This window comes from Pinus tabuliformis, chromosome 1_2, assembly GCF_031772625.1.
Source record: "Pinus tabuliformis cultivar Carrire ecotype Pingquan chromosome 1_2, CPIR1, whole genome shotgun sequence".
NCBI classification, from domain to species: Eukaryota; Viridiplantae; Streptophyta; class Pinopsida; order Pinales; family Pinaceae; genus Pinus; species Pinus tabuliformis.
Window position 1 is genome coordinate 539,342,225 of NC_142298.1, and position 20,744 is coordinate 539,362,968.

The 20,744-nt window shown below is 42.0% G+C and overlaps 1 protein-coding gene across 12 annotated transcripts in view; it reads left to right on the forward strand.

Moving 5' to 3' along the window:
- The window catches only part of ICS2 (isochorismate synthase 2), a 349,138-nt gene that overhangs the window by 307,373 nt on the left and 21,021 nt on the right, over positions 1–20,744 (forward strand). For all 12 annotated transcript variants that reach the window (XM_089395535.1, XM_089395526.1, XM_089395525.1 and 9 more), the window contains 2 exons: positions 244–340; positions 447–639. Coding sequence is in view for 11 of the 12 variants with exons in the window: in XM_089395526.1 (XP_089251652.1) it covers positions 244–330 (87 nt within the window). In the remaining variant the exon portion in view is untranslated. The remainder of the gene's footprint in view (positions 1–243; positions 341–446; positions 640–20,744) is intronic.

The following is a 20,744-nucleotide window of genomic DNA, read 5'->3' on the forward strand; positions in this document are numbered from 1 at the left end:
AATTTTTATGAAGCATCCCGTTTAAATTTGAATTTGGTTGATATTAGATTATACTAACAAAAATGCATTTCCCACTTCCAACGCTTGCCTATTTTTCATCTACGATTATATGCCTACAGTAATCTCATTTTACACATTATAATGAAGTAGAGATTGGACATATTGAATTAAGTTTTCAAACAGCTCTAAATAAAATAAAATAGGAATTCCTCTTTTATTAATTTCTGATTGGTATGTGTCCAGTTTGAAGAGTTATTTCAGCCTAAGCATGCCTTACAGAAGTCTCCCAATATCAGCGGAATATGGGCATCTCTCAGTGTCAAGGACTGATATTGGCTTGGTATGCTAGTGGATTCCAGTTTCAAAAGTTTATTTCTGTTTAAGATTGCTAGCATGCATTTTTTATCTCCTCGTTTCAGCATATTCTAAGGAATTTCTTGTTGTAGGATTCTGCATATCACTCTGATCAAGGTTGTCATCAGTCAGGACTCAGAGCTGCTACCCATCACCTGCATGTGGATTTACCTCTCATATTGATGAACTCTGGCATGCATTTCATTCTCTTGGATATGGGAGACAATCAGATTTATCAGCTGCAAAAGTGATATCAATCTGAACACTAGACCAAATCTCCTAGCTGTAAGTATTTAACTTTTCTTGTGGTTGTTTTATGTATGCTGCAACTTTTAAAAATTAGTTCTCTCTATTGCACTGATAGAAGTGAGGTGCATTCTATAGCCCAATATGAGGGAGATGTGTAATGTCAATGCTTCACAATGACATAACATGTGGCGTAAGTCGGCCCAATTTGATATTTAAAAAAGAAAAAGTGGTGATCCAGTATAGATGTGCGCATAAAAAAAATGTAATATAAAATAATAATTAATTAAGAAGGATACCAAGCATTAATTAATTGCAACCAGAGAAGCAAGGCGCATTCTACAACCCAATATGAGGGTGATGTGTAATGTCCATGCCTAACAATGGCATGAAAATGGGCATAATTCGACCCAATATAATATTTAATTTTTTTTTTAAGACTAATATGGATGAGATGTGCAGCTTCTGTGTTCATAAACAAAAATATTTTTAAAAAAATCCATGATGTAAAAAAGAAAATTCAAGAAAAAAACACCAAACATTAATTAATAAATATGTGCACACTTAGGTGTAGATCCATATTCACTCAAGATATTTTAAGCACCAAGGGATTTGCATCTAATATAAGAGAACACCAAGCATTAATTTACTGCATCGAGAGTACCGAGGTGCATGTGCAGCATGTTACCACTCAATCTAGTTGGGGCCCTAGGAGGAGTACCTAACGGACAACTACTAGACCAAATGGCAACAACAAGACAAGGACCCACTGTCACCTCAATCGATGTCCTCTACTCTTTATGGATTTTCACCGATGGGAGTCCCGATATGGAGAAAATCACTTGAATGATAGGATCAATGGCAAGGTATAATGTGATTTCCAAGGCCCATTCAAAGGAGAGGCTCAATTAATGGTTCAAATGCTTAAAGAAAAGTTGAAAGGCTCCCTAAGAAAGACCTATGAAGGAATGCCTAAGATCAAAACTTACAAAATCCCTCACTTGTGATTGATGTGTTTATACTAGGGTTCAAAGTGAGGCAAGGATGGCTCATTCAATGGAAAGATTCAATTAAAGTGTGAGCTTTGGGAGAAGCTAGGGTGACTTTCCACAAAAAACCCCTTGAGAGAAATACTATAAGAGACCAAGGTTTGAGAGATATACCATGGTAAAGGCTCATCCAATGATCACCAATAGGTAAGAGAAAAGGTTTTGAATGATGAACTACAAAGTGCAAACCTTCAAGAAATCCCCAAGTCAAAGTAGCTTCAAGGGTTCCCTCTTGATGTGATAGCTAAGGCATCAATTTATTTCAAATTCCACCATTGGAATTCGCTCAACATTGGAGGATGCCTAGAGGAGGACATAAATGAAGAAACCTGCCTGGACGAAATCCTAAAATTCCTTCTCCCTAAAATTTCGCACCAAGCCCTAGAAAATCTCCTTATCCTCAGGGTATGAAGAAAAGAGGTGAAAGAATGATATTTCGTTAAGTTAATGTCATCACCAAGGATCTAGGACCAATGCCTGGCTATTGGGAAGATTGGAGTCAAAATGATTAAGATTTAGGAACTTTGCTCTTCAAGGAGGCCTAAAGAAGCAGCTATGCTCTTTGTGGATGCAGCTTCACAACAACTTTAGACTTTTATACTTCGATATGCAATATTTGATGGAGTTTCAAGGTAAAAGGTGCACAACCTACCCCTAGGAAAATTCGTTCTTCTTTCCAAGATGAATAACATATGCAACGAGCCAAGATTACAAGTGTTTCATAAATTTGCATTAATTTTTAGGGCACAAGTAAAATCATGACATAACATTCCATACATTAGACATGAAACATTATGAAATTTGCATGAAAAGAGCACTTACATGACAAAAAGAGTATATCCATCCATAAACTTGCCAAATAGAAGCTCCAAGAGAGATAGCGAAAATATTCCACACATCAAAATGCATTTAATCATCCAAATCATTCCACAAATTGCAAGTCCGAAATATTTAGAAAGATATATCCCAAATCCAAGTGATGATGAGAGATCAAATGAACCTCTCTCATATTTATATGATCCTCCAAGGGATTCAAATGGCCTAATTGTGCCTAATAATGCCCCTCGAATAAAAATAATGTGCAAAATAACATCATTTTGGTGACAAGCCCGCCAAATGTTAGTTTTTGAATCATTGGATAGTGTTCTAGTCTCAAGACTTTGTGGAGAGGCTAAAACCCATGAGTTCTCCAAAACCCAAAAATAGTTTTTGGAAATTCCACCTAGAGATGCCTTAATTAAGTTAATTAATAAGTAATTAATTTTTTCCTAAGTCTAACTTAGGGAAAATGATTAATTAACAGCAATTAATTGAGAAAGGTGTGAATCATCTAGAAACTCACACGAATCGACTTGGAAATGATCTCAAACATCGATTAAGTTTTAATCGTGGTCGTTGGAGTCCCAACTGGAGATTATAAGAAGAGGTTGATGGGTAGATGGAGAACACACCAATACAAATACTTAGTTGCCCAGGCAAGTCGAGTTTCCAGTAGCAAGAATGATTCAGCAGTGGAGATCGAGCTAGTGGGTGAGTAGCAGGTGTCAAAGGGGCAAAGAAAGTGAGTCTGGAGGAAGCTTTCCAATTCCGAAGAGTCAACAGCAAAAGGGCCACAATTCCTAGAGAGGTTGCGCATAAAGCTTCAGAGGGAGTTCGATTTTGCTAAAGGGAAGGGTGATTCAGTTGTAGTTGGTCTGAAAAATCTCCAAGAGGCCAAGCGAGTCACTTCCAAAGGTAGAGTCATCCAGGAATTCATCTTTCTAGCAGTTCTGGGGCATAGCGAGTAGAGCTTGTGCAAGCACTGCGCAGAGGTTGTACGAGCAACTATATTTGCTAGTTGTCGAAGCTGAGTTAGGGGTGGTGTTGAGGTATTTGCCTCAGATATTTTGGCCAAATTATTTTGTTGATTGGATAGCCAGTTGGGCATCCAGAGATTATACTCAGAATTTCTCATTGCTGCTTAATAATAAAACCCTCAACTGTTGCACTTGTTTTCCCCCATTGGGTTTTTCTGGGGACTTTTTTTCCAAAAATAATGGTGTCATTTTTATGTGTGTGCTAGCATTTCTCAGTTTCCAGCACTTTTATTTTCCATGGTATTTTCTTTGTGGAGATTGCAATGTGATTAATTCGTTGTTGCCATATCAATAAACTACATAATTAATTTAAAGTTAGAAGAATTGATTCCAGTTGCTGCAATAAAAATTTCAATAGTGAGATTTTTACACCAAATAGCTCCACAATAAGAATAATTAGCCTCTCAAGAGGGCCAAAATGATAAATAAGTAGCGAAGAGGGTCGTTGGAAGGCCAAATGAAGTCCAACATCTGCCAAAATGAATAGAAGGGCTCCAAAAATAGTGATGAAGGGGATGGCCCCTTAATCTCCAAGCAAATGACATGTGGTGCCCCTAAATGGTTGTGGGGGCACAAAATCATCCTCATTGGTCTCCAATTGAATTGGACAAGCATGTATCCCATCTACAAGGGCTGGAACAATGATGCAAGCCCTCCCTTATCTCCCATGGTGAGACAAAACCCCATCTAGGCCCTGGATCAACTGCCAAGTGTGTGGTGCTAGTGTGTAGTCGACTGGGCAAAGTGGTCCAGCTGCATCATCATTATCAAATAAGTGGGACACGAGCAAGTAAGTAATGGTATTGAAGAATCTCATGGCATGGAAATCTACTCTCTACTATAGTGGAGGCCCATGGCTCTCAACGCATACCCTATAATGTTGAAATTTCTAAGTCTGACACATCAGAAATCCCTATTGCATTATCTGCTTTATTATCTCCTACTTGTTCTTTCCGTTAACAAGTTATTTATAGATATAAATACCGAAATAAACACAAATGCAACCTTAACTCATATACAGATTAGCAACTGAAATAACTGAGATAATCACACAAGGGACACTGTTATTTTTGGGCAATTGTCCCTGGAAAAACCCAATGCGGGAAAACCGGTGCAACAGATATGAGGGTTTTATTATTATGCAGTTTTTTAAATACAACTAGGGTGCCAAAAATGGCTCACCCTTTAGAGAATTTCCTTGGCAGAAGTACCTCTCCTCAGAGATAGATATTCCGGCTCGTCAGCAACCGGATGATTGATCCCCCCAGCAACTTTGACAGTTCCTTAGCTGGACAGCGAAAGCTAATCCAAGCTTCTCTTTGGAACTGTCACCCTTTTTTGCTTTGTGTCTGCCTCTTAGCTCCTAGTCTGCCCCACGAAAATCCCTCAACGCTGCCTCTTCAACCCAACGTCAACTCTGCTAGCCTCTACGCAACCTCTACTTCCTCTGCGTCAACCTCTTGGCCTTTTGCGTCAACCTCTTGGCCCTTTGCGTCTTTTGTATTGGCCCACTTAGCCTCTACGTCAATCCTGGCTGCCTCTGCATCAGCCTTCCAAGGCTCTGCGTTGTCTCTCCGGCACTTTCTTTGCCTCTCTGATATGTATTCTCAACCTTCTGCCGAACTGCTCCTCGCTGCAACAGATCACTAACTCGATTTCTCAACAAACCCTGCCCTAGAAAATTGATTCTTGATCAACTTGGTGTATCTCTAACTGACCCTCAAGCCTCCTCTTATACTTTTCCTGTTGATGATTCAACGGCCGAAATTAAGTCCCTAATCAACAGCTAAGATTAGATTTGGCTTGATCCTCATCATTTAGAACTTTATCACCCATTTTATACTAATACACATTAATATTTTAATTTTCCTAAGTTTAGACTTAGGAAACTCATTAAAAATATTAATTATTTTAATATCTCTCCATCCGGGTGGAATTTCCCCAAACAATTTCTGGGTCTTGGAGATCTTATGTGCCTTAGCCTCTCCACCAATTTTCATGGCTAGAGCACATCCGATGCTACCAAAAATCAACACTCCCTCTTAGCGGGGAATGTGCTCTAGTAATGCTTCACCACAAAAACATCACGTTGATCCTCCACATCGGTACTTGTGCTGATGCTTGGCCTGTTGCCTCACATCTCCTGCACTGTTGCTCCCTATACTGCTGCCTGTAACACTGCCACTGCTACATTTGTACTACAGCTTCCTCTCAACATGTTTCCCATGTTGCTCCTAGCACTACCACTGCTAACTGTTGCACTGCAACTCAGTTACCGAGAAGTAAGTAACTGACTTCTCCCAAATACTGACATCCCAGTCAGTCTAGAAGCCTCGTGAAACTGAAGCTGCCTCTGCTACTAACCCATGCTCCCTCTGCTACCACAGCGCTGCTGCAGCCTTTTTTGTGCCTCTCACACTGCTGCAACCTCTACTGTGCTACTACAGAACTTTGCACTCTAGCTCTGCCTTGCTGCTCCACCACACTTTGCTCCACCCGACACCTGTCCTCATGCTACTATCGTTAAGGGTTCCTATAGTCGGATGTGATCCAACAGTTTGGGCACCTCAAGGATCCTAGCCCTTGGTATGTAATCCTCCTTACTACAACTCGATGTCTCCCCACCTCTTCTCTAGAGGCGCATGAGCACTCATGGCATAATCGTCATCTGTCTCGACCTCTTTCTCCGCCTTAGCTGGAGTTGCCTTTGAATCGGAATCCTCTCCCTTGTTTTTCTTCCTGGGATGCATAATGTCCCAGCTCCCCACAATGGAAGCACTTAACCTTGGAGATGTCCTTCTTCTTCCTCTTCCCTTGATGTCTCGCAAATGCTAGAGCCGCATCCTCCTCCTCCTCTTTCTTGAGTCGAGCTCCCTTACCACTACTCCCCACCTTGGTCATCCTCCTTATCTCTTCCTGTCGAAGAGCTGCCCACATTTCTTCTCAACCGAGAAGAGTAGCCCTGCCCAAAATACCTTAGACAAATGTCTCCCACTCCTCGAAGACTGTATTCAGGGCATTGTTGACCATAAACTTTAGATTCAGTGCAGACCCCACGGAAGTAAGTTGGTTGCGAATCTCCTGCAACTCGAGAAGGAATGGATCTATTTGCTCTCCCTTCTGCATCTAATATGACCACAACCGATTCTCCAATAGCATCTTCTGCTGCACGAAAGAGCCCTGGTATAAGGTGGTCAAGGTGTCCCACATCTCCTTTGTTTTGTTCTTCTCAGCAATATGTGGTATGACATGATCTTTGCCCCCGTCTAGGATCATGCACTTCACCCTTGCCATTGCATCCCCATACACTTCACCCTTGCTATTGCATCCCCATACTTCTCATTCTCAGCTAGGTCAACTAGGATAGCCACGGTTTTCAAGGCAAAGTCCTTAATGCAATGTATGTCCAGGACTGCCAGGATCCTGTCCTTCCAGATGACAAAGTTGGAAGCCCCATCCAACCTATCCTAATCCCTTAATCCGTTCACTACCATTTCAGCTCCTCTTTTGGACTCCCTCTAAGTCTCGACTCCCCTCCTGGAAAACTCCCTCTAAGTCTTGATTTCCCTTCTGGAAATCCTCTGGCCAACTATCGAACTACTTCTCTCCAATCCTCCTTGCAACTGCAACTCGGATCTGGATTCCTTTGCTAGAAATCCATCGAGGTAGTGATTCCCTCTACCTTGGCTCCACTCCTTAGACACTGTTTTGCTTCGACAGAACCAAGGTCCCACCAGCTCCTCAAATCACAATATGCCCACAGCTCCCCAAGCCCCGGCAAATGAAGAAACTGAGCCCTTCAGGCTTTGCGTAATCCCGACAAAGGCTGAATCTGCTCCTTCTGGCCACAACGTCGATCCTTCCTAGCTGAGAAAGATGATCAGGCACTGTGTAGGTCTGATCTGCCCCTCTGCGCTAGCCGTACTCCTGGCTTGAAATGCTGACGCAGGCTCTGTGTCACTTCTTCTCTAGCTGTTTCTGTGCTAGAACAGCGTTGTCTCTCGAGACAGCTGCTACTGTTGCAAATTTCAGATTTCTGTTGGTGCCTTTAGTCCTCCTGTGATCTGCACCCCTTTGATACCATGTTGAAATTTCTAAGTCTGACACATCAGAAATCCCTACTGCATTATCTAGTTTATTATCTCCTACTTGTTCTTTCCATTAACAAGTTATTTATAAAAATAAATACCGAAATAAACACAAATGCAGCCTTAACTCATATACAGATCGACAGAGGGCAAGGTGAAGAACCAAGCAGGAAACTCTAACTATGGCGAGGGTCTCTATAGGGCTGAGACAGTGATAGGAAGGGGGGTACGGTGATCACAGCTGGCACAGCGAGGTATAGCTTGTCAGGAATGGGAAGGTGGGTGGAGGCCGACATGCAGAGAGGTTGATGTCTCGGGAACCATGCCAATGGGGCTTAGGGGAGACCAGAGGATGGAGAACGGAGTAACAGAGAACACTTCGGTTTTACGCTGCACTGTCGTCTCCATCCTTCAACACGCACCTATGGTTGAAGCTCAGGCAGCCGGTTTCTGTGGTAACCTGTTAACAACAGTCTATAGGGTGGAAGATGGTCAAACAAAGAGAAGTAGTTGATCTAGACCCCGAGCCTGAGGACATTCTGTCGGTTTGGGGGCTGGAGGTCACGGATCAAAACATAGAGAGGTATATTTGTCTAGCTGGATAGCTAGGAAGGAAGAAAGGTGGCTCGGGTGTGAGTCGGAAACAAAGCAAATCCCTAGGACTTCTAGAGGAAAGCCTAGGCCTAACCTATTTGGAGAATTGGGAGGGGCAAGAGCTGCAAGGGAGGCAGACATCTTTACCTTCTCGGCATTGTGCGGTGGAAAACGTGATTATTCAAGTAAGTAACAGTGTTCCCTGCTCGCCTAAAGATTTTTACTTCGGGGGTTTAGAGGACATAGTCATTAGCTGTGGATTTAAGGGTCAAGAAGACCTACATTCCTTCCTGGTGGAAGATTTGGAGCCAGAAGAGGGAGGGAAAGGGTTTCAGCTGAACAATATCCATTCATGCAGAAGCCCTCTCAATGTGGGAAGCAGAGAAATTTTTTGGAATGACTCACATGCAGGGTTGCTAGGACAAGGGAAGGAACAGACAGGCGTCTGGAAGGCGGTGGGAATAGGGAAGGAAGGGAGGGCTACTCAGAGGCGGAAGGGCTAACAGGAGGAAGGGAGACTTTTCTAGGGGCTGGGGCGATAACCCAAGAGGAAGGAAGGTTTTCGACGGACTCAGAATATTCAGGAAGGAGGGGCGTTCTGGAACACTCCAAGAAGCTGCAGTCAATGCGGAAGAAACCACACAGGACAGGGGGAAGGGGTTCGGTATCGGCAGGCTGGGGAAAAGAGGAAAAAACACAAGATAATAAAGAGGACTGAGGTAGTCGCAAACTTGGTTCTTGGGATGGATGTACAAATCGACAAGGCCATGGAGGTCTCAGAATTAACCCTGGTTGGCCGAGAAAAAGGGAAGAAATATTCAGCCAACTATATTCAAGAATGGACAGTGAAAAACTGGCAGGAGGCGCCAGATAAGTCTTTTGTGGTCTCATCTCTTGCAAAAGGATGGTTTATGATAAAATTCGAGAAGATTGAAACTGTGGAATGGGTTTTGGGAAGGAACTGGAGTTTCGGGAGACACTCGATCTTATTCAAAAAATGGAACCCTTTGTTTGATGCACAGCGAGAAAAGGTGGATGAATCTCCTGTGTGGGTTCGTATGCCTGGGCTCCCACCATTTTTGTGGTTCGATTATGTTTTTAGGGCAATTGGGAACCATCTAGGTCGATTCATGGAAGCTTATATGTCATTCTTGCAAACTAGAGATCAAGGGATGGCTAGAATACTGGTAAGTTTAAACCCCCGGGAAGGGCTGGCGGAAGAAATTAATTTGCAATATAAGGATTTCTCCTACACCCAGATGCTAGATTATGAACACCTGCCCTTTAGATGTCATAGATGTCATAAATACGGACATCTAGCAAGGGAATGCCCCCTGGGATTTAGGCGAAGAAGGAGGCAGAGAAAGGAAGGGGGAGGGAAAGGAGCAGATGGGGAGAGAAAATGGAACAAGGAGACTCCAGGCTCGGGGGAGGATCAGATGGAAGTCGACAGGATGTAGGAGGACCCAATGGAGAAAATGGAAGTTCAGGAGGAAGAACATCGAATAGAACAGTGCCAGCAGAAGATACTAGGAGGGGCCCTGCTCATCAGCCAGAGGGTACGGCTTTGGAACCTAACCCTTCCATCCTTTCTCTTGTTCAATCTTTGATTATTTCATTATCCGAGCTTGGTCCTTCCAGGCCAATGAACTATGATAATATTCATGTTAACACTGTATGTGAACAATTGGATAGTATAATCACCTCAATCCCCGAATTACATCTGAACCAAAGCCCTGGGATGGGTGAAGAAGCCGATGGATTGGCAGAAACCCTTTTAGTAAACCCTCATTACAATCTTAGACCCCGTGAAAAAAACCCCTCCTTGGGAGGCAGTGGGCGGTTTGGGCATGCAACCATATCATGAGGGTCTCGAAAGACTAGAGGGAGGAAATCAAATCTATCCAAGGCTCAACAGAGAGCTAAGATAGACATTGCGGATGGTAAGTAGCTATCCATTTTAGGGGTGCTTAGAGCAGCGCAGAACCCCCCTGTGGTTTCTCAATGATCATTATGTCTTTTAACTGTAGAGGTTTACCCAGTGTTCCTAAAAAACTGGCCCTGAAAGTGTTGATCAATAATTACAACCCAGATGTACTACTCTTGCAAGAGACTCTGGGTGCTGGAGTAGAGGTTACAAAAGCCCTGTTGAAAATTTTGCCTGGATGGCATTTCCAGGCATTGGATGCAAAAGGTAGATCAGGGGGGTTGGCATTAAGAGTGAAGGAAGGAAGACTTAAGGTTATTAATTCATGGGGTCTGGACCATGCCCTAGGAGTAGAAGTCTATTCCTTGGAGCTGTGTACAAATCTTTTGATCCTTAACATCTATGGCCCTTGCCAGGATAGTCTCTTTCTGGAATAACCTCTGCTCAAAGTCTTTCATGGATAAATCGAACCTGGTGATTGGAGGAGACTTAAACTTTTCTTTGGGAATTTCTGAAACCTGGGGACCATCGGCACATGTTGACCCTCTCTCTGATTTCTTCTCCAATAAAATCAGAGAAAGGAAGTTGATGGATATCAACTTGTTGAAACCTAGACCTACCTGGAGGAACAGGAGAACAAGGGCAGATAGGGTGGCCAAGAGGTTGGATAGGTTTCTCTTGAGAGAAGAGGTAGTGGTCATGATTCCAGTATTTAGACATTGGGTAGGAGAAGGAGGCGACTCTAATCATTTAGTTGTTCTACTTGAAATGAAAGGGCCTAATAGAAAGCCGGCTGCGCCATTCAAATTCAATCCAGCCTGGCTTTTGGAGGACTCATATAACATACTTTTCAAAAAAACATGGAGACCAGTGGACCCAAGTGAGAATGGAGGAAAAGCTTTCTTCTTTATGGAAAACCTAAAACGATTAAAGAAGGCAACAGTTGAATGGGCCAGAGAGAAGAAAGTTAAAGAAGAAGAACTAAAGCAGATTGGGTTGGAACTCGATCAACTTGAATGTCCAGAAGAAGATGGATATGAAATAGTAGACAAAAGAGATAGGATCAAGATGTTGGAGTCACAGCACAAAAAAAATCTATTAATAAGAGAAGAACAGTGGCGACTGAAAAGCAGGGCTATTTGGCTGAGGGCTGGGGACGAAAACACAAAATTTTTCCAAAATTATGCAAAAGGAAGGAAAAACTCAAATACCATTTGGTCCTTAAAATCAAAGGATGGAAGGTAGGCCAACTCTTTTGAGGAGTTGTCATTAATGGGAAGAAGCCATTTCAAAAACCTTTTCAAAGCCCCCACAGAAGTGTCAATAGCAGAGGTGGTTAGGACAGCTCAGGTTTTCCCTAGGTATGTGGGAGAAGAGGAAAACGAAGACCTCATGGGGGAAGTCTCTAGAGGGGAGGTTGAAGGAATCTTAAAGTCAATGCCAAAGGATAAGAGCCCTGGTCCGGATGGATGGACTGTGGAGCTCTTTCAACACTTTTTTGAGATAATTGGGAATGAACTGACCGAAGTGGTGGAAGAATCCAGGATAAAAGGGATGATTTATGAACCTTTCAATGCCACCTTCATAGCCCTAATCCCAAAAAAGGAGGATCCCTCATCTTTTGAGGACTTTAGGCCGATATCACTTTGTAATTGCATCTACAAAATAATTGCCAAAGTTATAGCTGTCAGATTGAAACCAATCCTATCATGGAATATTTCAAAAGAACAATTTGGATTCCTGGATGGCAGACAGATACATGAAGCAGTAGGAGTGGCTCAAGAAACCATCCACAGCATCAATAAAAGTAAAAGGAAAGGCGCAGTAGTGAAAATCGACCTCTCAAAAGCCTATGATCGGATCAGTTGGATGTATCTTCGAATGCTGTTGACTCACCTGGGATTCCAAGTTGGCTTTATAAACTGGATTATGGGTTGTTTGAACAATGTTAGTTTTGCTATCCTAATCAACGGGGTGGCATCCTCGTTTTTCCAGAGTCAAAGAGGATTGAGACAAGGATGTCCACTATCCCCACTTCTCTTCCTCTTAGCAGCAGAAGGACTTAGTCAATTGTTACTGGAAGCGAGGAGAAGAGGGGACATTCAAGGAGTAGAAGTGGTAGTCAATCTATATATAACTCACTTGCTATTCGTGGATGATATTCTTCTATTCAGTAATGGTAGAAGGAGTGAAACAAAGGCCTTAAAACAAATTTTAGACCTATTCCTCAAGCCACGGGTGTGTATCAATAAGGAAAAATCTTCATTAATTCTGGAAGGTTTCAATAGGATGGAAATCAGAAATATAGCAGAGGATTTGCCCTTTGAAGATAGGAAGATGGCAAACAACTTCAAATATCTTGGGTTCTTTCTAAAGCCACACTCGTACAGGAAACAGGATTGGTATTGGTTGGTGGCAAAAATCGAATCCAGGATCAACCATTGGAGCTTCAAATGGTTATCCAGAGCAGGTAGATTAGTCCTCATAAAATCTGTATTAATGGCAATCCCTGTATACTGGGCGGTGCTTACCTGGGTTCCGAAAGGAATTTTGGAAAGGGTGAGGCGAGTGTGCAGTAGATTTCTATGGGCTGGCTCTAAGGAGGATTTGGTCCTTCCCTGGGTGGCTTGGGACAAGGTGGCTAGACCTAAGGAATGGGGGGGATGGGGTATAAAAGACCTTTCAGCTTTTGGACCATCCTTGGCAGCAAAGTTGGGATGGAGACTACTAATGATGGAAAATTTGTGGACAATAGTGGTCAAACGAAAATATATCGACCCCACCCCCATGGATGAGTGGATCAGGAAGCCAAACAAGAAAAATGATAAATCTTCAGTTGTATGGAAAGCAACTTTGGATGCTATCAAAATTATTGAGCAAGGTCTCTCCTAGTAGGTTGGGAATGGAGAACAAGTAAGGATAGGGAAGGATCCTTGGGTGGGATGCAACGAAGGCTTTTCACTATCCCCGAGTATTATTAATCAGCTTGAAACAAGAGGCATACACCATCTAAACCAGATTGAAAAAGTTGGCCATTCCACAATATGGGGCCAAGCATGGTTATTTGGGACAGACCTCAACCTTGACCAACAATGGATGGAGGAGTGGCATCACTACACCAAGGAACTGTCAAGATCCAATGTCAGGCTCAGAAACCGACCAGACCGGCTCGTGTGGGCATATGCCCCTTCTGGCATTTATTCCCCAAAATTTGGATACAAATTCCTTATGTCAAAAAAGGGATGGGGGAATCCAGAATGGTGGGTGAATCATATTTGGAAGCTCAAATGCCCAACAAAAGCAAGAATGTTCTTTTGGTGCATCCTTAGGACAAAGTTCCTACTTGGGACATACTACAGAAGAGATATAAGTCGGGTCCAGGCTGGTGTGCATTGTGCAAAAATGATATAGAATTGATCCAACACCTTTTTCTAAAATGCCCTTTCACTAGGGCAGTATGGTTGGAAACTGGGAGGCTGCTACAGAACAGTAAGAAATGGGAGGGGAAGTCCTAAAAGAGGTATGGCAAAAGTGGTGGAAGGACTCTCCAGAAGGGAATCTGCGAAATCTACCACTTATTATATCCTGGGGTATCTAGCTGGCCCAGAACAGAAGTATATTTAAGGATCTGACTCCCTCAGCAAGGCACATTGCTATCAAATGTGTTGCAATCTATGAAAGTATACCTGAGCCAACCCGGGAAGCACTCCCAAGGGTAATAAGGGAGGAACAAATCAGAGAAAACATCCCTTGGGCTTATTTTGACAGGGCATCCGATCAAAATAATAGATGTGGGGCAGGCATGGTGATACACATGAATGCACATAGAAGCCTAAAAGCCTCAGTAGGGCTGGGTGAAGGATCCAATAATTATGTTGAACTTCAAGCGTTAAAACTCCTACTCTGTTGGCTCACCCACCTGGGCATTCTTTCGGTTCAAATTTTTGGGGATTCTATGAATATTATCAAATGGTTCAATGGCGAGAGCAGATGTCAGAATTATATTCTATCTCCTTTGTTAGAAGAAGCTAAATATCTTAAGCAGTTTTTTAATGATATCAAAATATGTCATATTTACAGCGAACGGAACAGCAGGACTGCAGAAGAGTCTATGTTTGAAGAGATCCGTGTGTCGGATCAGCCTCCTTTTTGAGACCAAATACAGAATCAAAGTTTCAACTAGCTTTTATTTATGTTTTTTTCTTTTTTGTTAATATGTCTTTTGTTTGGATGCACAAACTTTATTTCTATGTAAAAAATAGGGACCTGGAACAGAAAAATCAGTTTTGTTATGTGATGTTATGCCTTGATGGCAGTTTGCTGACCATACTCCTGTTTCGGTTGTTTTCCTCTATGAAGAGGCCCAGGAATTGGTTCAGCGTTCATTCTTGCACATTGAGACAGTTTTTGTTTTTGTTATTTTGCTTTTATGCCTTGATGACAGACTGCTGACCATACTCTTGTTTGGGTTGTTTTCCTCTATGAGGAGGCCCAGGAATTGGTTCAACGACCATACTTGCACATTGAGATGGAAGAGTAAGAGGTTTTTTGTCAGACCATCTCAGATCAACTGTATGTTTTGGTGAAAAACATACAGTTTACTGAATGCTTAAATGCATATACTATGTAACTTTTTATTGCTTTAATAACAAGTTCGATTTTTTCTTTGGGGAAAAAACTCATATACAGATCAGTAACTAAAATAACTGAGACAATCACACAAGGGACGCCATTATTTTTGGACAATTATCTCCGGAAAAACCCAATGCGGGAAAAACAATGCAACAGATATGAGGGTTTTATTATTATGCAATTTTTTGAATAAAACTAGGGTGCCAGAAATGGATTACCCTTCAGAGAATTTCCTTGGCAGAAGTACCTCTCCTCGGAAACAGATATTCTGATTGTTCAGCAACTGGATGATTGATCCCACAACAACTTTGGCAGTTCCTTAGCTAGACAGCGAAAGCTAATCCAAGCTTCTCTCTGGAACTGCATCACCCTTTTTGCTCTGTGTCTACCTCTCAGCTCCGAGTCTATCCCACGAAAATCCCTCAGCACTGCCTCTTCAGCCCAGCGTCAGCTTTGCTAGCCTCTGCACAGACTCTACTATGTCAGCGTCTTGGCCCTCTGCGTCTTCTGTGTTGGCCCACTCAACCTCTGCGTTAGTCTTGGCTGCCTTTATGTCAACCTTCCAAGGCTTTGTGTTGTCTCTCCAGCACTTTCTCTGCCTCTCTGATATGTATTCTCGGCCTTCTGTCGAACTGCCCCTTGCTGCAATAGATCACTAACTCGATCTCTCAGCAAACCCTACCCTAGAAAATCGAATTCTTGTTCAACTTGGTGTATCTCCAACTGACCCTCAAGCCTCCTCTTATACTTTTCCTGTTGACGATTCAACGACCGAAATTAAGTCCCTAATCAACGACTAAGATTAGATTTGGCTTGATACTCGTCATTCAGAACTTACTCACCCATTTTATATTAATACACATTAATATTTTAATTCTCCTAAGTTTAGACTTAGGAACCCCATTAAAAATATTAATTATTTTAATATCTCTACATCCGGGTGGAATTTCCCCAAACGATTTTTGGTTCTTAGAGATCTTATGTGTCTTAGCCTCTCCACCAATTTTCATGTCTAGAGCACATCTGATGTTACCAAAAATCAACATATAAATGCCAATATAACCCTCTGGAGGGCTTGGACCCCATATAGGGAGACCAAACCCCAAGATGAAGACCCACTTGCAACCATGTATAAGATCCAATGTGTCTCCTCACTTTCTAGTACAACAATTCATTAGTGCGATAGAGCAAATGAGCTTACAAATCATGGAACCAAGTGGACACTTCATAGTGGTTGTTGATTTTGGGTAGCATCGGATGTGCTTTAGCTTCGAAATTTTGTGGAGGGGTTAGAACACATGAGATCTCCAAGACCCAGAAACCGTTTGGAGAAATTCCGCCCGGATGAGGAGTTATTAAAATAATTAATATTTTTAATGGGTTCCTAAGTCTAAACTTAGGAAAATAAAAATATTAATGGGTATTAATAAAGATATGGGTGAGAAGCTTCTAAGAGACGAGGATCAAGTCTATTTTAATCTTAGCCATTGATTAGAAACTTAATCTCGGTCGTTGATTCATCAACAGGAAGTATAAGAGAAAACTTGAGAGTCATTTGGAGACACACCGGGAAAATACTTCGTAACCCGAGGGAAATCGATTCTCAAGGAGAAGGAGTTCGATTTCAAAGGGAGAGTTCCAGGGTGAAGGAAGAGGAGGGTATCAGCATCAGTCAAGTACTGAGGAAGAGGTGACGCAGAGCATCTGAGAGACAAAGCAAAGGGAAGGTCAGTGAGACAGCACAGCTGGAGACGCAGTCCTCACGCAGGAGTGAGTGACGGAGAGGAGGATAGAGGGTCTCCAGGGTGTCAGAACTTCTTTGGGAGAGAAGGAAAATTATCTCAGGTGTTTTCTCTTAGAAGTATCTCAATATTTTGTAGAGTCGTTCCTTGTAAAGAGATTGTTGTTGAAGATTAATATATAAACCCTCATCCGCTGCACCAGTTTTCCCGCATTAGGTTTTTCCGGGGACAATTGTCCAAAAATAACTATGTTGATGTGATTGATTCTTGTGCTTGTATATCACTGTTATTTTCTCTATGTTATTATGTGATAACTGTAGTAGAATTTATTTTAATGTTTACTGAAGGGTTTTGTAAATAACTTATTGTGGAAACTAAGTAGGAGAAATAAATCAGTTACTGCAGTAGAATTTCATGTTAGAAATTTTCACAGTGGCATGCCCTTCCATAATGGGCTTTAGAGTGTACCGATGTCTCGAAGTTCAAGGAGGTTAATCAAGGACCCTACAGGTGGTTTCAACCTCCAAGGGAGTGACAGGTCCATGGTGTCATGTGATATAATGATGAAACAGAATGGCGTATCAGGGGAAAGGCTCCAAGCCACATGCCATGGTACAATGGTAGGTATGATGAGGGAAGCCCACACTTGGGTGTATAGATGAAGGAGGGTGCAATCATGGTACATGAGTTACTCCAACCTTTGTTTTTCCACCCTTCTTCATATGCCTTTTTCCTTTGATTGATTTTTCTTTTATTTAACTGCTCGGGGCTCCAGGGAATGAGAGTATGATGTGAATGATATAGCAGTGGATACCCCCTTAAGGTTGTGGAATTTTAATGTACCTTGGACAAGTGGTTTCCCATGGGTTAGTCTCTACCTAGGGAAAAGTGTCCAAAATAATTATTTTCCTAAGTGTGACTTTATACGTGGTAAAGTCAATGTTAAATTATAAAGTGAAAAGTGACTTTAGACATAAAGTACAATGTGAGTACTTTATTTAATGGGTGAGTTAAAAAACAGAAAGTGAGAATTAAATGCACATTTATTCTCATCCCTTGATCTAAATGAATTTGAGCCATTAGATCTTAGGGTTGCCCAAAAGTCATTTAGGGAAACAAAAAGGGGAAAAGAAAAGAGAGACTGCATTCATTCTTCATGAGCAGATTGGAGAAAGGAGGCTGAGCGCTGGAGAAAAGTTCTGAAGGAGAAATTTGTTGCAGCAAGCTGAAGGAGTGATTTCTGGGCAAAGTTGGGCACAGAAATCAAGGCATAGAAGACAGCAGAAGGTACAGTATGAACAACATTTAATGTTGTGAGCTGCATGTCATTTGAGAGAAGTTTTTGAAAAAATAAAAAATTCGTGCAGTTTGTACAGCAGTACGAAAATCCGTACATTCCATACGGAATCCGTACAATACAGTCTGTATCCATATAGTACATATTTTCGACTTCAAGTGGGCAAAGAAATTGAGGCAAAGTAGGCACAGTTTTCAAGGAGTTTTGGGCTGAAGAGATAAGTTGTATTTTGATGTTTTGTTTTTGTCTGCAAATGTATTTTTTCTAAACTTGAAAGATAAATAAACTTGAAGAGCTCTCTAATAGGTTTTCCCCAGAGAAGATTGAAGGGGTTTTGCCTGGGTCTAAGTTAACCAAAAATCTGTGTGTATTTTTATGTGTGTTGTTGGTCTGTTTATGTCCATATTTATTTTCAACATGTGTTGACAATCCCATGTGTTTTAATCTGAAAATTTCATTTCCAGAATTCTATATGTTGAATGTATGTTTATGGGAAAGGGCATTTAACTAAATGGGAGTAATAAGGTGAAATTAAAACCGGGTTGGGATTGCAAAAAACCTTTTAGTCATCAAATTTCAACATGGTATCAGAGCTACAGGCTGAAAATTGCAGTTTGAACAGCAGACAGTAGATTGGGACAGCAAATAGTGGTTTGGACAACAAACTGATATTTTGGGACAGCAAGGTGTGCTGAAAAGTTCATTTCTCCATTTTCCATGGTTTTGTAAATTTTGGACAGTAGTCATGGCCATGTTCTTAAGGATAGAGGACAGACTAGATGGGATATCCAATTATGTCGTTTGAAAGGACAGAATTCAAATAGTGCTTGAGGAGGCAGTAGTTTGGGACATAGTGTAGCAAGTGGTTGTACCTCCTACTGTTGCAGATGAACTTGCTAAATTCACAAAAAATAATGCAAAGGCAAAAAGGATTTTGATGGACAGTCTGAAGGTGTTGATTTGGGGTAGCATCGGATGTGCTCTAGCCATGAAAATTGGTGGGAGGCTAAAGCACATGAGATCTCTAAGACCCAGAAATGGTTTGGACAGATTGTACCCGATTTGAGAGATATTAAAATAATTAATATTTTTAATGGAGTTCCTAAGTCTAAACTTAGGAAAAATAAAATATCAATCGGTATTAATATAACACTGGGTTAGAAGGTTCCAAAAGTCATGAATCAAGCCAAATCTAATCTTAGCCATTGATTAGAGATTTAATCTCGGTCATTGAAGGACCGATGAGAAAAGTATAAGAAGAGGCTTGAGGGTCAGTTGGAAGATACACCAGAGTGATCGTTCATTTTGCTAGAGCGGGGTTGCTAAGAAAAAGTGAATCGGTGATCAGCAGCGAGGGGCAGTGAGTACTGGACAAAGAGGCAGAGACAGTTCTGAGAGACCAGCGCAAAAGTAAAGAGAGTGAGAGCAGCAGCCAGTTAAGGCCATGCAGAGCCCAACAAAGACAGCGCAAAGGCCAAAGGGACTGCGTCATCCATGCAGAGGCTGCTAGAGTAACGCAGAGGGTCCCAGAGGCTGCGTAGTGCCTCAAAGGGCTGACGCAGAGGCCAGAAGGGCCAGCGCTAAGCTTCAAAGCCACCGGAGAGGGTTTCGTGGGACAGGGTTTCTGAATACCTGTTTCTGAAAATAGAGGTATTGTTGCTGTGTATTTTTCTCTGTCGGGTGAGCCAGTTAGGCACCCAGTTGTACTCAAGGAAATACTGCATAATAATATACCCTCATAATTGCTACACCGGTTTTCCCACATTGAGTTTTTCCAGGGACATTTGTCCAAAATAACGGTGTCACTTGTGTGTTTGTTTTATTTCAGCTGATGATCTGTAGATGTTGCGACTGCATTGTGTTTATTTCGGTATTTAAATGTTTTAAATAACTTGTTCAGAATTTACAAGTAGAAGAAATAAATCAGCAGAATACAAATTAATTTTCTAACGGATAGACTTAGAAAAATCAACAGAAGGATCATGTGGTTCCTCAGGTGAGAGGAAACACATATGCATATCAGATGTGAACAGCTCTAACCACTCTCTATTAGAGTACCAATGAGAGTAGGAAGATGGTACTCAAAGAACAATTGAAGAACATCAAGATGACAAAGGCTGAAAGTGTAGTTCATTATCTTGGCAGAGCCAAACAGGTATGTGATGATTTGACTGCTATTGGTGAGGCAGTGGCACTCACAGAGTTAATCAAGATAGCTGTAGCGGCACTTCCTAAGTCTTGGGAGATCTTTGGAGATGTTGTTACCTCTAGGAAGAATCTTCCCAATTGGGACAGATTCTGGGATGATTGTGTGCAACATGAGATACAGAACACTGGCAGTGGTGGGGTGAAGATAGCTGATGAGGAGGATGTAGCCTTGATAGTCAGGGGAAAGAACAAAGGGAAGGCCAAGAAAGTGGCCTCATCAGATGGGGCTAAGGGAAAAGAAAAGAAGAAGAAGAACGATACGGATATTGTCCAGAGTCAAATGTTGGGCATGTCAGAAGATGGACACTATGTTGCTACGTGTCCTGAGAGGAAGAACAAGGGGAAGAAGGGCACTGTAGCTTCAGCAGAGGTGGAGTAGTTTGCTTCACGATTTGACCAGGACTTTGCATTTGTTACTTCTACATCTAGTAGGAGTACATCATCCGTTGTGTGGTACATAGACAGCGGGGCTTCCCGCCATATGACAGGTGCACGGGAGTTCTTTTCAGAGCTTGCAGAGAGGGCACTTGATATTGAGATTGTACTAGGAGATGACCGCACTATGAGAGTTGTTGGTGTGGGGATTGTGACCTTTGAGAGGGAGTCTTTGCCTCCTTTGAAGGTCATGGATGTTTTGTATGTTCTGGGGATGAATAAGAACTTGATTTCAGTGTTTTCTATGGAGGAGAAGGGGTTTGACGTCACCTTCTCAAGAGGGCAGGTATTGATGCATCCCAGGGGAGCTTCCATC